The 17,249-nt window shown below is 39.4% G+C and overlaps 1 protein-coding gene across 1 annotated transcript in view; it reads right to left on the reverse strand.

The window, feature by feature from the left end:
* The window catches only part of LOC121941128 (synaptosomal-associated protein 25-A-like), a 49,640-nt gene that overhangs the window by 16,463 nt on the left and 15,928 nt on the right, over positions 1 to 17,249 (reverse strand). The window contains exons 2-3 of the mRNA XM_042483855.1: positions 11,017 to 11,123; positions 8,843 to 8,884 (exon numbers count right to left, since the gene is read on the reverse strand). Of these exons, the coding sequence (XP_042339789.1) occupies positions 8,843 to 8,884; positions 11,017 to 11,088 (114 nt within the window). The 5' untranslated portion in view covers positions 11,089 to 11,123. The remainder of the gene's footprint in view (positions 1 to 8,842; positions 8,885 to 11,016; positions 11,124 to 17,249) is intronic.

A 17,249-nucleotide genomic window follows, 5' to 3' on the forward strand; every position in this document is an offset into this window, starting at 1 on the left:
ATTTCATTTATTACACAGTGTTGGGGCCAAGAATAGAGCAAAGTCATGGAAATAAACCCTGCTCATAATGAGAATCTTATTACAAAAAATGTCTTTGAGATAGAGATGGCAACATTCAGTAGAGTATGCCACTCTAGTGTCCTAAAGTAACCTATATTAGGAGTTTCATTTGCTCACAATAACTGAATTTATGAAAATCAAAGAAACATAACATCAAACTAGAACAGGGTTAGAAGTCCCTGCACAGACTCCCGTGATAAACTCTTCCACCAAATGGCATGTGCTATATTTGTTATGTTCACTGGGCTGGTACCAAAGATTTGTTGACAAAGCTCCAGCAGTGTAACATTCTGATTATTCTGAACATTCTGATAACATGAACATTCATGCACGCTGTTATTTCTCCGTACATGCATAGCCTGGGCTTCGTCACATACTAACACGTCAGGGAGCAACACAATAACCACATTAACCGCTGTGCATAAAACAAAACAACAGCTTTGTGCTCTCCATGAGCCCGAGGCTTCCTCTGACAGATATTACAAACCAAAGGCCGCTCAGTTCATGCATCAGCTATTTTGGATCAAAGTGTGCTCTGACCTTCTTGGAGCAGTGATAGATAGAGACCAGCGCTGGAGGCCAGTGAGACATGTCACTGATATTAGTATCAATCAAAGCGACTGCGATAGAGGTCTGCCAGTGACAATCAGTGTGGAGTTAAATCATTGTTAATCAATTTTGTCCCCGGAAACATCAGTTTAGAAAGAGAAAAGAAGTGTTTTAAACAAGCTCTGCAGACAAATTAATCATGATTAAATAATCCTCAGCACAGAAATTTCGAGCTAATGTTTACAGATAAACGTCTTTAAACCCAGCCGAAGAATGTGTTGTTTACACACCAGGAATCACAGGAAACCACAGACATGCAAGGGCAGGCGACGCTCCTGAACTACAGGACAGGATATCTGACCGCGCCAACTGGCACAGTCTGAGGGATGACATCACATCTTTCTGTATGGCTTGTTAGATGCACACACACATGCACACACACCATCAGTTTTTTTTGTTAACAGATTTTTATACATTTTTTTTAAAGCAGTTTCTCCCAAAATAATGGTCTACACAGGAAATGAACATAGAAGATGGTGAAGACCTTTTAAGAGATTAAAAGATATTAATATTTTAAACCCATTTTTCTTTCTTTCTTTGTTCCTCATTTCTGTGCTTAGCAGCAGTGCTGGTATAAAGCAGTCCTCTTTGAAATTACTTTAAAGCACATGTGATGACTAATATGGTAGGAAATAATGCTATCATTCTGTTTTTTTCTTAATGTTCTGCCCCCAAATCTGTGTATAACAGTGATGTGTATTAAAGGCTTTACTAAAAGACAGAAATTGTATCAGTTACAACCTTTAAAGTAAACCCATCATTTCCACTTTTCTCTTTATAAATGACAAGAAAAATAAAAGGCAAAACCACCAGGAAACAGATGAAAAACATACATATTTAGGGGGAGAAAATATACAGAATATTGCAAGAAAAAATAGGAGGACAAAGAAAACAAGAGATCTGTTAACATTAAGATGGAGTCGTTGTGTAGCCCGGCATTGATTTTTCATTGAGATATCCACTCTGTTGTCTGCTGGAATCTATTCTAATTCATTCACTGTGGAGACGACTGCAGCTGCCCTGACTTTGGTCAGCCAGCCACCTGAGGTGATATCTGATAAACACAGATCTACTGGAGCCTTACATTTGGGAATAACATCAATCGGCTGATCTGTTGATTGATTAAGGTTGTCCATGTACATTAGGCAATTCCTGGAGACTCTATAGAAATCTTTCATAAAGCAGTTTGAGCATTTTAGGGTGAATAGCACATTGTCAACACACATATTTTGAACAAACACAAACATTCATGCATGTTATGCACTGGAGATTCATTAAGTTTTCATGAGCTTAAGGATAATTAACTTCATTGGCTTTAATTAGCTGGAAATGTCAAAAATGGTTTGACATTTTGAGAAATGCACGAATTCACCTTCTTGCCGAGAAACAGATGAGAAGATCGATACCACTTCTGTATCTATTCAGTGAATATATGACTACAGCATGCAGCTGGTTAGCAAGTAAGAGCGTTTCCCAAAAAGTCAAAATATTGCTGTAAACCATTTTGCCTTTGAACTGCAGTAGTGACCCTCAACTTCCTTTACCCAGAGGCCTCTTTTTTTGCAAACTGACAGGAGGCCAACAGCCAGTTATCAAACAAGCATTACTAATATTTATCAGTATATATAATATATGGATCTCCTGTTTTCAATCTGCTGTCTACACTCATCTTTGCCAAGAGGCAAATCCATTACAGCAGCCCACACTGGCACTTATTATTATTATTATTATTATTATTATTATTGTTGTTGTTGTATTATTATTATTATTATTATTATTATTATTATTTATTATTATTATTGTTTGTTATTTGTTGTTATTTTTATTATCATTATCATTATTATCATTATTATTATTATTATTATTATTATTAACAAGCTCTATTTTGATGCTCTCTATGCACTCTTATGCCCCTTATTTGCATTTAATGTACAAAAGAAATCCTTATATTGATTGTGAAGTAGGAAATGGTCAGGTGACCACCCCTAGCCCTATCATGGGCAAAGTATCCATCATAAAAAGTCTTCTTGTCTTTTAAAGGTGTGTGGGATTTAGTGGCATCTAGCAGAGAGGTTGCAGAACTGAAACTCCTTCCGTGTGCCAAGGAGAACTATGGTGGCTGACACAATAAAAAAAAAGAGAAAGAAAAGAAAAATGCAAAAGGTCCAAACTAGAGTCAGTGTTGAATTGGTTGGCTCTGGGCTGCTGTAGAAACAACTCAGTGGAGGAGGACCTGCTCCATTTATATATACAGTATGAGCATCTCATTCTAAGGGAACTATACACTAAAGAAAAACATAGCTATACTGTAAATATTATATATCATTTCTGCCAATAGATGCCCATAAATCCTTTGCACTGGACTTTCAAATATTTTCTTTTCTACTATAATGGTTGAGAAACTGCCTGAGAAAGATTACTCTTTAAACCCAAATCCATATTACTATATGATTCTCTTTCTGTCTTTAAAGAAAAACAAGATTACAAGCGTGAATAAAATGACTTGGGTCAATATTTTCCTCATCAACGCCACAGCGTAGTGGTTTCTAGTCATATAAGAGCCTGCATGAATGTAACATCACATCCATCTTGTGTAATGTATTCTCTGACTTCAGGCCTGACGCTGCTCATCAAATCAGATGTCCACAGAGGCATTGCGTTTGGACATGATGTCCTTCACAGACTCCAGTCTACCTCTCCGTTTATCTTTCACACTCTCCTCATCTCATCTCTCCTTCTGATGTTCAACTCTATCTTACTTTTTTTTTCCATCCTATCTCCCTCACCCACTTTCTCCACATTTCATTTTGAGCCATAGTTTCTCATTCTGTTCCCTGCCTGGTGTGAAGATAACGGTTTTTATATGTACTTCAATATCTCTGGATCTGGCTTGATAAAACCCTTTCAGAAAAATGTGCTGCACTTCAGAGTTCATTCATTACACTCTATCTCTCCATTGCTGATATACTTCAGATAATGTACATGCATGAGATTTATGCTGCTCATCTAAGATTCTGCAACTGAACTACTTTCACTGTTTTTATTGAAAATGTAAATAGTCAATCAATTAATAACGCTTTAATGTGTTGCAAATACGTAAAGAAACAGTTTTACATTTTGGAAAATACACTTATTTTACTGTCTTGTTTAGAGTCTGATGAGATGTTCACTACACCATGCCAGCACTGCTGCTGGGCACCTTGACTTATAAAATCTGGAAACTGGGGGAAACAGCTAGCCTGACTCTGTTCTGTTATCACACTTAAAAAAACCAAAAAACATTCTCAACTCGTGAAACATCAACACATGGTTAGTAGCCTGTCAACTTCAAAATATGATATGCAAGGTACCTTTTTCCATCAGTTTTGGACTCTCAGCACTGACGTGTCAAGTTAACTTGTGAAGTTGCTTGTTACATGCATTGTCTCTTTTTTTTTTTTAATGTTCTTTTTCACAGTAAATACACTGTTTGAGATTGTTAAATACATACAGTCTTTAATAAAATAAACTTAAAAAATAGGTTATAAAAATAGTTTTTAGGTTTACTTCCTTAAGTTTTTGGGAAAAACTAAAATCTTGGTTATGTTTGTTTATGATGCAGCAACATGCCCAAGCAACTGGATGGAGTTTTCACAGTAGCTGGTGATCTTAATCAGCTCATCCTTAAACTCCAAAGATGTAGCAGGATCGAGGACAAGGTTTAATTTCATTTTTTAAACTATATTTATAAAATGACTAATAAATCTACCTTGTACCTTGAATTGTGTTTAAAAAAAAAACAAACAGAAGTAACAAAAAGCACATGCATACTTTCATGCTCTTTATGCTATGCCAGTTGCCTGGAGTGTCAACAAATGACGTCGCCCAGGTCATTTCATACTGCCACAGAGGGTGACTCTGTGCATCGCTGTCTGAGACTGATGGACCACCCGCCAAGTGTCGATATGTGATGAGTTTGGAGTGACATCAGGTTGACAAACAACTTATAATATGTTAATTAGTGAGCTTTAGAGGTGCTGGTCTGAGGATTGTTGTACAGAGGCATGCTATCTGTATCTCCTTGTTTACAATTTTTGTGCTAAACGAAGCTAACTGTCTGCTGGCTCCGGCTACAAAATAAAGGTCATGTTACACCCTGGTACAGACAATGATTTATTGGTCAAATCTGCATGAGACAAGGACACATTGCATCACTCACTGTGAGTGTTTTTATGATCTGACCACTAACTGACATTGTGAAACAGTCTTGTTTATGGATGTTACAGTGATAAAAAAAAAAAAATACACTCATTTTCAGGAAAAGAATGTCCTTAAGTGTTTTATGGCTTTTGGAGCCAGTGGATAGTGAATTAGTTTTTTAGATTTTTTAGATAGTTTTTTAAATAAAAAAAAAAACCTGTACTATAAATTGCATCATTTAAACACTACAGCGACAGTGCCGGTATAATCCTCCCTTTATTATTTGTTATGTGAGTCTTCTCAGATTAATTTGCATTTCACATAAATTGATTTCCCCGTGTTGCTCTCTAATGTAAGTTCATGCATTTCAAATGAAATCCATGCATAATGATAGTATGATACAGGTTCTGCACAGATTTTACAATTACATTTTAGGTATTAGGCGGGTGAGTTCAACCAGAGCGACTTACTGGGCACAAGAGTGAAAGAAGCTTTAATTTCTGAGTCACAGAGATTATAACAAACACAGAGTAAAGACAGGAAGAGTTAGAGCTGCCCTGTGTGGATGATCCTTAAAGGATCATGTAAAAGAAAAGTTCGAGGCGAGGAGAGAAGCCTGAAAGAGCAAAAGGTTAGATTTATTCTACAAGGTCATTTTACCCATCTTTTACTTTCTTATAATTTAAATACAATTATTTCAGGAATGGATGTCGAATCATCCTTGCGTAGCACTCAAGATAGATATTTTTTTCCCAACAGAAAAACAGATAAAGTGTAGTTTTGTCATTGATCTTAATATTTTTTTTAAGGTTTTACTGTGCTACCAACAACAAAAAACTGAGATTGCCACAGGGTTTGATCATATGCATTATCAGCATTAATATAATATCACTTTAAGCTCCTCTGTAATTTCTTACAACCCTCATTTACAGCAAGGTTATTTTTTTACTCACATTGATCCAATGGTTATTAATAAAATTAGTTATCATTAATATTAAAACTAGCTAAAATGCTGGACATTATCACCCACTTTACACTGAAGAGAGAAAATATGCTGAAGTTGTTCAGGCAAACATCATAAAGACGAAGCATTTTCCAGAATGAAAAACAACATTGGAAGCAACAAAAGGGCACAAAGAACTTCTGCAAAGCAAATAAGAAAATGGCTGAATATATTGACTAAAAGGAGTAATTCGTTTCTGTTTAAGCCTTGGTACGAGCTGCCAAATTAACGTCAAAAAGCTGCCCTCAGTTTCTTCAAGATAAAGCTGTAAAAAAAGTCATGTGGTTTGTTTGTTTGTTTGTGTAAGTTACATGAATTCCTTTAGTCATGTATGATAATAATTGGTGGTAATAATCAGCGTATCACCTCAACTTCAAAAAGGAAGCTCAGGACAGCTTAAAGTAAATGTCATGGCCGACCTTTAATATTTTCTGTACACTGTCAGATCTGGGCAGGCCTAAACAAGCAGGTATTGGCGTACAGATCTCAAGGCGGGTGATCACTGCTCTGACTGCTTTCCACTTATTCAATTAGTGTAAGCTTCACCATAAGCCCTTTTAACACAGGATGTATTAGCACGTGCTCACAAGTTACTGGAAGGAAAGGTGCACCATACGGTCACCAACGAAATCACTTTTAGACATTGTTTTCATTTTGGTAACACTGATGGTTGGTGAAATTTTTAATGGCAACCATAAGACGTTCTCTCTTCTCATTTCTAAGAACACAGAGGCATTACAATCTCTCTGTTTTGTTATTGTGTTGCTATTCTGCAATAAATACTACTACTACTAATAATAATATTAATGATAATATTGACTGTATTGTATGAAAAGTCATGTTGAGTCTCATCTATAATCCATGCCATCTTGCCATGTTGCAGTCTACATTGAGCCTATTTCTCAGGGGGGATGCGAAGTGAGAAGGATAAAGAACATGTTGTCAGCGTGAGAGGTAAAGCGAAGCCAAAACATGACACAGTCGCTGTTTGTGTCTTTTGTTCATTTCAGCTCAAGAACTCGCATATGGGAGCACGGCAAGGAGACACACTGTACTAACAAACCACATGACATCCTCAAACCAGAGACTAACAGTTGAAATGAACAAATGGCAATCCTCTGGCATTATCTTCAAAAGGGCAAATACTCAGCTACTCCCAGTGAAAAGGCTTGTCTGCCGAGCAGGCCACTGTTTAGGTCAGCCTCAGGTCTCATTCTGTCCCTCACGGCTTTGTCTCGTTTAGACATGGTGGCTGGTCCAGGGGTTGGAGCCAGGCCATGTCTCTGAGGCCAGCAGCAGGAACTAGAGGCCTGACAGAAGCTCATGGCAATGTAACGTCAGCAAAATCAAAATCAGCTTGGAAATACTTAATACAAAGACTGATTCTAAAGGCAAAAGACATAAAGAGCTGCCTTTCTTCATGTTTTCAAACCAACAGCCTATAGGAGAGCAGCACATGCAGTGAGGTCCTCACATAAACTCTTCATCATTTTCCTACAGTTTTTCTCCCAATACAGACACCAACAGACCATTTACTTCTACAAATGATTCCCAGCTAATTAAACACCAAATATTTCATTCAAACCTATATTTAGCTGACGATATGAGCAGAGTAATGGCCCTGAATCAGCTGAGTCTGTCCCTGCGTTGAAGTTAGAGATGCAGATTGAAAGTTTAATATACCGAGTGTGAAATAAGTGGTCCATGAGTTGTGTAACCAGATGTATCCAAGTGAAACTCTGGTGCCTTTTTGGTTTCATCTACAAGGTGAAAAACTGAACAATGTACTGAGAAAAAATTCCCTTGTATCCTATACAGCCAACCTATACCAATCAGCCAAAACATTAAAACCCCTGACAGGTAAAATTAATGATACTGATCATCTTGTTATAATGCAATGTTCTGCTGGGAATACTGCTATTCATGTGGATACCTTTTTACACGCACCACCTACCCAAACACCGTTAGAGACCAAGTATCCCAATTAAAGGCAGTGCTGCATGATGGCAAAAACTGCTGGGGAATGGCCTGAGGAATGTGACAAAGAGCTTAAGGCATCAACCTGGCCACCAAATTTTCCATATCCTAATCTTATCGAGTATCGGTGGGACGTGCAGTCCTCTAGAGTATCCCTGATCCACGGTGGGGACTGCTTGGATCGGACTTGGCTCTGACAGTCGAGGCATGGACACTGGGCCTCTGTGGGTGTCCTGTGGTGTCTGGCAAAAGAGCATCCCTGGCATATCCTTTGAGTGCTGCAGGTTGTGGTCGGGCATAGGGGAGTGCCGTTGCCATGAGGCTGTTTACATGGCCTTATGCCAGAGACATACTTGCTGTTAACTACGTGTACCCTGCGTCGGTTTGGCACATCAGCTTTGCCGTCTTCAAAAATTAACGTGACGCGGACGCGAGATGCAGTATGCATATAAACAGCAGGGGCAGTGTAGAGGCAGAGCAGATGTGAGAGACACATACTCCCCATTGTCCCAGCAGGCTTGACTTAGAGGCTTTATGTACCACCAACATTGTTGACCTCAGCATTAACATAATAATATCCTCCTCCAGTGTCACCATGTCTGTTGTTTACATCTCACATATCCAGTAGTTGCATACAGCCTGAACTCTCTTGTGTGCCTGCTAGAGGTATCCTCCAGTAACACGTCACGTATGGTTAAGTATACATACAAAAACGCTCATGACCCAGTCTAACGCGCACCCGAACACAAGGTCAAACAGCAAGTACATCTCCAGCTTTTAATGTAGGTGCATGTCAGGTGACATCCACATGAATGCTAGGACTTACAATTTCCCAGCAGAACATTGTATTGCAATGAGATGATCAATGTTATTGACCTCACCTGTCAGTAGTTTTAATGTTTTGGCTGATCGGTGTATATGCTCTATCTTTGTAACTTAGTATGAGACACAAACCCAGGCCTGTTCCCTCTCTGTTGTGACTGTTCGTGTGATGTGTGTCATCATTACACTCACCTCCTCAACCAGAGCCAGCATACGCCGAGTGCTCTCCAGAGACTGCAGGGACAGAAAGAGGGGGCAAATAATTATCTGAGAGTGCACAAGAGGGCAAGTACAGACATTCAGGAACATCACCACAGCCAAGCATCATAAATACATCTAAGTGTGTTAATATTGAGGGTTTACAAAACACATTTGGAAGGAGAAAAAGGAGAAGAAAAGGCCGCTTATATTCAAAAGTTTAGACAGACAACAGACAAATTGGATACTCAGTCATATAATTAGCCTTGATTATTCCTCTGCTCTCCTTTCCTCTCATCCCAGGATTAATTATCTGATTTCTACCTTTTGTTTGCCAACTTTCCACCCTCCACAGGATCCCTCCAACTCTCATTCATTTCTTAAACCAAACATTTTTTCACTCCTAATCCTCACTCTTGTATTATCTCCATCCATCCCTGCCTTCCTTATTCCTCTCTTCCTTTCCTCCCATCACACCCATGGAGCCTCTTGGCCTTGCATTATCTCCTCATGAATGTTTAATAAGGCCATTTGAGCTGCTCTATTATTCTGCTGCACAGAATTATCTGCTCTTCCTGAGCTGCTCCAAACTCATTAAAAAGGGCAAAGTTCTGCCCCCCCCCCCCCAAAAAAAAGCATGGGTCTTGATGAAAGAGACTTTAAGAACAAATTGCTAAAACAAGGGAGAGTCACATTAAAGCAGCTGCGTCCGTCAGCCTGCAGGCTTTGGAGATACAGTGGTGTCCTTATGAGAACAGGTCATTATTGTCACGCCATAGACCAAATTGTCCTGATTAACTGTAGTCTCACCCCAAATGCGACGAGTGCCCTCAAAAGCCTGGAATGAAAAGTTTAGTTTATTTTGCACTTTGTATTTCTAAGTAATTAGTGTCATATCTAATGTAAATTTCCTAAATTAATTGGTTGAAAGACTGAACTGTAGAAAACAAATACCAGTGGAAGCTCTCTGAGGCCCCTCTCATTCCTTTAAGGCAAAAAAATGGTTTAGCCCATCCCTGCACTAAGATTTATCTATAAACACAACTAAAGATGAGTGAGTGGGTGACTGCTTTGCTGCTAGAGCACAAACATACATTGTCATGTCTCTCCCCAAAAAAGGAAAATCAGGGTTCCAAAGACGACAAAAAAAAGAAAGCAAACTGACTATGTTAAAAAAAATTTAAAAAGTGAATCAAAGAGAGATGGATTAATCGAGGAAAGGTGGGGGGCCCACAGAGATTGCTTATGTATACAGCCCAGAAATTTGTGCTTTGCACCTGCTGGGTTACTAGCATTTTTTTGGATTTCAAAAGTAAAATTTGGGCTGGCAAATCACAATGAAAAATGCTTAATGTTTATGCGTATATCAGGGGTCTTCAAGGTTTTTCAGGCTAAGATCCCTTCGCTGTAAGAGACAGAGCAGGGACTCCCTGTTACATATATTGTATAAAAGTGCCATGCATATGGAACTGAGGGCTGGAGGTTGTTGTTGTTGTTGTTGTTGTTGTTACAAAAGGCAAAATGGTGGATTCATGATGATGAGTATTTTATAACATATTATAATTCCTGAAAAAAAAAAAAAAAAGTCAATAATTTGCTGCCCCCCTGCAGTAATTCTGAGGACCTCAGAGTCCCAGAACCCCTGTTGAAGACCCAGGCTGTGTACAAAATACTTTCTATGGCAAGAATGTTTGCATCTGGCCATCTCAATTTAGCCAGCTGTGACCACATGTATCTTCATCTGACTGAAGACTGGTACCCAAAACAGAGTAGAAAATACATTAAAGTATCGATAATGATGTGTCCCATATTATGATAAATGCAACACTTCTTGCTGTGATTAACAATGAAATAAAGTGCAATTCAACGAGCATATAACAAGCAATACCTGAGAATAAAAGAATAGGTTTTGTTAAATATGATGAAAGTGACAAAGGTGCACAATTACAAACTAGACATCAAACAAATGCTAGTTATAAGTTAGACTTAAAACTCTTGCAGCCATTTCAGCAGGTAACACATGAGGATCACACACAGAACAAAAAACATAATATTTCATACTTACTAAAAAGATTATGTGATGCATAATCTTTCTTTTCAGTATTAGAGCAGATAACAGTGTTTGTGTCTGGATGAATATGCAGGTGTGTTTGTGTGTTCTACTGTACCTCATCAGCTATCTGGTCTGCGCGCGTCTGCAGGTCAGCCAGCTCATTGCGCATGTCTGATTCGTCGGCCATGATGACTGTTGAACTTTGACCTCAAACAAGAAAGCCTGGGAGAGAGAGGAAGAGAGACAGGGAGGTTAGTGCACCAGTGACACTAGCAAATAAAGCTGTGTGACAGATGTCGCTTTGTACAGCATGTGACCTGGAGTGTGAGAAAAAATCATGAGATTTTAGAACATGAGCTGGTGCTGAGTTCGAAAACAGCCCTGCATCAAAGCAACGCACAGGGGTGGTCGGGGTTTGCTGCTTCAGGTACCAGTATGAAATGAAATAAAACTTACAAAGTCCAGTTTGAGTAACAGAACGGTGAACGGTTATGTACTGGCTGCTTGTGCTGACATGTGAGGTCACTGAACTGCTGATTTCAAGAAAAAAAAAAAAAAAATCCATAATCATCTTTCTGTTTCTTGGTTTTTACTGTCCCCATCTGTTTCCAGATTCATCTCGAGGTTAGAGCGGTGGATCTATAACAGCAGGGTTAACGGTTTAATCTGTCTCCGTAGCAGCTATTGTTGAAGTGTCCTTCAGAAAAACAGTAAAGAGCTTTTTACCGAGACTTGATCCCTCTCTGAAATCTAAAGTTATCACTTGACAAAACACCATTTCACACAAACCAGGACTACTTTTTCTTGAGCAGAAAATGTGACTCAATATAGGTAAAACTCTCTGATATCCTTTTTCCAATGACATGAAACAGGTTCTGTTCCAGTTTGCTCACCTAATTTTGAATTGTTGGGAACATTTTGACCCCCCAAAAATTGGTTCAGAACCAATCGGCGATGCGATCGGTGATGACATCAGTGGGCATGTTGTATTTTATAGGTTGGAGAGAGAGGATGGAAACTTGTCCTCTACATCCTCTTATCATTAATAGTTGGCCCACGCTTGTTATTTGGATAAAAACAAATATTGGACAGAAAAAAAAAGCTCACAGGTAATAAATGTGATCTGCCATCATTTAGTTTCAACTCATGGAGCATTTTTGATTACAATGGTTCTGCACAAAACTGGTGGCAAGCAAGCAGCAACCTCTAAGGTTGAAAAACAAAGGCAATATGGACATGCCAAAAACTCACCTGTTAACATTTCATTAAGGTTTAAAGTTATTCACATTTAAGAGCGTGGCCACTTCCAGTGACAGTCTGTGAGGCGTCAGCACAGTCTACGTGCCAGATCCAGCCCTCGCTCCTCCATAGCTCCACCCTCTCTTCTAAATATGTTCACTTCTGGCTTGTGCAATGCCCTCCATTAGTGAAGCAACCTTTATTAACAATGGTTCTGCAAACACTGGTGAATATACGCTGCTCCCTAAATAGCACAGAGGTTCCAAGAATCCAGAAACAGAGTTAAATTGGTGGAAAATGTGCATGAATTTCTTCAAAGGCTTTAAAGTTCCTGCCGTCAAAGCTGGCAAATACTCAGGTGAGAAAACCTTTGTCACACCTGCTCACTGTATACAGTAAAGAAAAGACCATCAACAAAAATATTTAAACTACTTTTCCAGATTTTGAAATACAAAATGGCACCAGAGTTGCTGACTGAGCCAAAGTAAAGGGCAGAAGTCTTACCTCATAAGCACAAGCGATGCATAATTTACTGTTTAAAACACTGTGGGTATATAGCTTCAGCTTTTGTTTACAGCTGCAGTCATGCACGCAACCAACCGTGTGCACCCAGAAACACACTGTCCATTAGAGAACGATTGCAGCTCTGGACACCCTGAGTTCAAACCTCCACTGTGCCGACCCCGAGGGATCAACAGTGAATCAAGATGAACGAGGGAGGAGCTCCATCACTCTAACGGTTTGAAGACAAAGTATCAGGACAGAGACAAGGCTCTATTTTTGCTCCTCTGACGCGCTCCCAGACAGTATTTCATATAGCCACACACAGTAGGGCTGGAGGTATGGTCCATGAAAAATGCATGTGGCTGTAACTCTGCAGGCTGACAGAGCTACACGCTGCTGCTGCTGCTGCTGCTGCTGCCTGTCGGGCAGAAGGAGACGACGGGAACCGGCTCAGTCTCTATGTTTCCATCATTCCTAGTCTCTCTCGCTGTGCCGCTGTTTCTCTGAAAATTAAGCCTTTAATGAGGCAAATAATCTGATCCAGTCCAATCAGATCTCATTTGTCCATCTAATGCGTTTTTGTTTCTATTGCACAAATCATATTGAAGAGCTTTGATCTCGTGGCTTGTCGCTAATATAAATTTAACCACCCAGCAGCTTTCAGCTCTGGGCTCATTAAAGCTTTATGCAATCTAATCTAGTGCAATATACAGTGCTGCCATGGGACCAAGGGAACGCTGACTTTCGGGCTCAATCAGGTGTCGTGGCTGCAGGAGGAGGCTGTCAGTTTGATGTGATCTGTCGGCAAAATAACATTTCCAAACCCAGGTTTGCATGGTTAAAGTGGAAAAAACTTACTTAAAAGGGGACCTTTTGTGCTCATTTTAAGGTTCAAACCTATATTTTGGGTTTCTACAAGAACATGCTTACATGCTGTCTTCATACTGTCTTTGCTGGAACACCTGTATTCACCCTCTGTCTGAGACACTTCGTTTTAGCGCCTGTCTCTTTAATGCTCCTTCCTAAAAAGCCCATTCTGCTCTGATTGGTCAGCGTTCCAGAGCTTTCCATATCTGTGCCAAGGAGGTTAAAAGAGGAGAAGTCACTTTGTCGTATCACGTCATATCAATGGGGTACAACATATGCGCAGTGAAATCTGGCCTGCAGTTGCTGAAAGGCTCGAAAGCTTTCAACCTTTCATAGAGCATGATGACTGAGGTGTCAGCAGTCGGACTTGGGTTGGAATATTTTGTTGTGAAAGATTTTTGTGTTATAAATGCTGAAAAGTCTGCAATAAAGACCATAAATGCTTTTCGTGGTTTTCTATTGTATATAGGTCACCATGCATTTGTATCTAAACTTTCTGTCAGGCCAAGTGCACCCAAAGAGCACCGCAGTGGACACCATTTCTTTTTTTAAAATTCCATTTGCTGTAACCCCCCAACATCACAGCTCCAGTTACACTATGTGTGCGTTTAACCCTATTGCTCCCACGTGGTCAAAGACTAGATAGTCTTGTCTTCTCCCTTGTCTCTGTATTGTCATTACAGTCGGGGAATTACTGTAACGGAGTAAAGTTTTATACTATGAAAAATCACCAACAAAGGCACATAAACCAAAATCCTAACCACATATGTTCCATAAGGAATAAGACTGGGGAGAAATTAACAACTTCTGCAACCTTGATGTTAGCATGTAGCTACATGTAGCAGTGTAGGCTCCATAATGTAAACACTTGCAGTAATGTTCCTGGAGCCCATATGATATGAAGAAATCTGTCACGGGCTGATGTCAGCTTGTCTTGAGAGTAGAAAAAAAAATTCACTAAAATCACTGTAACATGCACCGCCCAGGAAAGGAATTCAACTGACCACAAAGAGACACAAAACAATGAAGAAAGAAGTTACGAAATCACCTCAAAGAAACAGAAAATTACAAAAAAAGATGCATAATGTCAACAAAGAGATGCTAAAAAAAAATTAGAAACGGTCTCATCTTGCTCCTATGTAAAATAGGTTGTGGGGCCTTTTGCATATCTGTCCAAGTGTCCAACTGTCTCATAATCCACCCATGCTCGTTATTTTATATGAGAGACAATAAAGAAAAGCACAAAATGTCCTCTTGTTCAGGCCCCCTGTGTTCTGCAAGTGTTTAAAGCCATTCCGAATATTTTAGCTTTCTTTTGACACTGTAAAAAAATATGTACCAGATTTTGGAACAACAAAGTTAGTTTTCTACTCAAGCCCAAGGCATCCATCAATCAGTCCCCTTCACAACGTCTCTCAGGTGAATGGACACAAGGTCAGTTTGAGTCACAGCTGGATGTTTGATAAAGTATCTCCTTGTTCTGCCCCGCCTTCTGTCTGTCTGTCTCTGCCTCCATCCCGGCGGAGTCGTCAGGGCGGTTAATAATTGAACGTGTGCCGGGAAAAGAGATGGAGGGAGAGAAAAAAAAACAGTTTTCAAAGTGCTTCTCTCTGCATCTCTCTCTCTCTTTCTCTCTCTTCGTGTGTGTGTTTTTGTCTGCTTTGCCTCGTGCACAATTGCACTTTAAAATATTTATGTTGACATTTTACATTTTAGCCATTTGGATGACGCTGTAATCCAGAGCTCCTTACAATGGAGTACAACAGCAAAATAAGCTTCAGTTCATAGATCAGGTCCGTTACAGGTGAACTGCACAGAAGAGACGAGGATTTGCATGATAAAAGAGAAACACTGGGAAAGAAAAACGCACTGTGAACACACATCCAACTTAGGTCAGGACATTTAGCGCACACTGTCTGAACAGACTCAGTTAACTTGAAGAAATGCGGTCATTTATTCAGGTTATTATCTGGCCTCTCGTCATCGTTTTGGATATGAAGTTTCAAAATGGCATATCCATTTCCATGCTCAGATCAAGCCTACTTGTTGACAGTGTTCCCATGGTTGTGTTGTCAATGGCAACAGTACTGATAGTCCATTGATGCTCTCCCCGTCAGACCTGCACTCTCATGTGCTTCTACATACATTAATCCTCCCAGTGTTATGTTCTGCTGTGTTATTGATCAGTTGCTGATTGCTCATTTCTTTACAGAGGAGCCACTTCCTGTCAACACACGCGTACAGCATAGCTTCGTCCTCTCGTTTCCTCTTCCATTGACTGTGAGCGCTCTTTGCATCATTGTCTGTCACTCACTTCTCGATCAATCAACGTAATTATCTAAATTTCAGTTCATCTTTCAACCAGTTTGTTAGCGTGTTTTTTCACTTTTTTGAAAAACTCCAATCAAATTATACGTTTATGTGTCACATACGCTATCTTACACAGTAAAACATGCAATGAAATTCTTTAACAATGCAACATTCATCTTATTTTTTTAATTAAGCATTTATGGTACACAAAATCTATTTCCTTGTTCTTGGTGATGCTAGTAAGTCTTCACGTGTAAGATTCGTGTGGTTCCTTCCTCACTGCTCATCCTGCATACACTGACACCATCTCTCTCACCACTTACCATACCACTAATTCATCACTTTATAGCAACAGCTTTGGCTGGTAACCTATAGATTTAACCCACTGGACATCCATTTAGCACACTTGTTTGACTGACAGCCATCTGATCAGTTTTAATTACAATAAATCAGATTAATATGCTCTTACAGCTTGTTCCCGGATTCATACTACACACTAAATCCGAGCAGGATTAGAGTCTGGAATGTTTTCACACTGGAAAGTATACTTAGTATACTAAGTTTACTAAAAAGTCAATACTAAACAACCCTTAACTTTAGCGTGCTGTTGATGGACACTATTCTCTCACAATGCTGATTACAGCTGGAAGAAAAGGAAATAAATCATATGTGTTGGTGAAACAGCTCCAGGAAAATGTCAGAAAACACAAAACTAGGAATTAAAGTCTATATGTGAAGTTTAATTAGCAGTGATGTTCCATGTTGGCATGAAATGGTTAAGTATGTTAATCTTTGTGGATACTAACTTCCAAATCACTGCTAAGATGATTAGTATGTAGAGTACATACTGTGTAGAATTACTAGTATGGATTTGGGACACACCATAAGAGTCCATGTCATGCTGCCAGCTCTGTGAGGCTGCATTTAGGCACAGCCGTACTTCAAGCTAAATGCTAGTATGAGTATGCTAACATTCTCACAGTAAGCAGGCTAATATTTGCTAGCTACCACTAAACACAGGTATGGTGAACAGGTAAAGCTTAATGAAAGAAGTGGTGAACGTATTTGGAGACAATGACAAAAGTATTCGACAAATTAAGCTGTTGATAATGGCAAAAATGAAAAGTTTAGGATCTCTAAAGTCACATAACTTCCTCTGGGAACTGTGTATATGTATTAAATTTCCATGGCAATCCATCAAATAGTTGTGGAGACATTCCACTGAAAAACAAAAATGTAAACCTTGTTGTGGCACAAGTAGAGGCAAAGTCACATGATCAACGTCAGAGGTAATTCATCCTCTGGTGACCATGAATGTCTCTATAATATTTCACAACAATTCTCTTCTTGTTAAAGTATTTGCTATAATGTCCACATGCATAGTTAAGCAGAGTATCTGTTCAAATGACTCCCACCTCGGGCTGGGTA

Source organism: Plectropomus leopardus, chromosome 1, assembly GCF_008729295.1.
Source record: "Plectropomus leopardus isolate mb chromosome 1, YSFRI_Pleo_2.0, whole genome shotgun sequence".
In the NCBI taxonomy this organism is placed as follows: Eukaryota; Metazoa; Chordata; class Actinopteri; order Perciformes; family Serranidae; genus Plectropomus; species Plectropomus leopardus.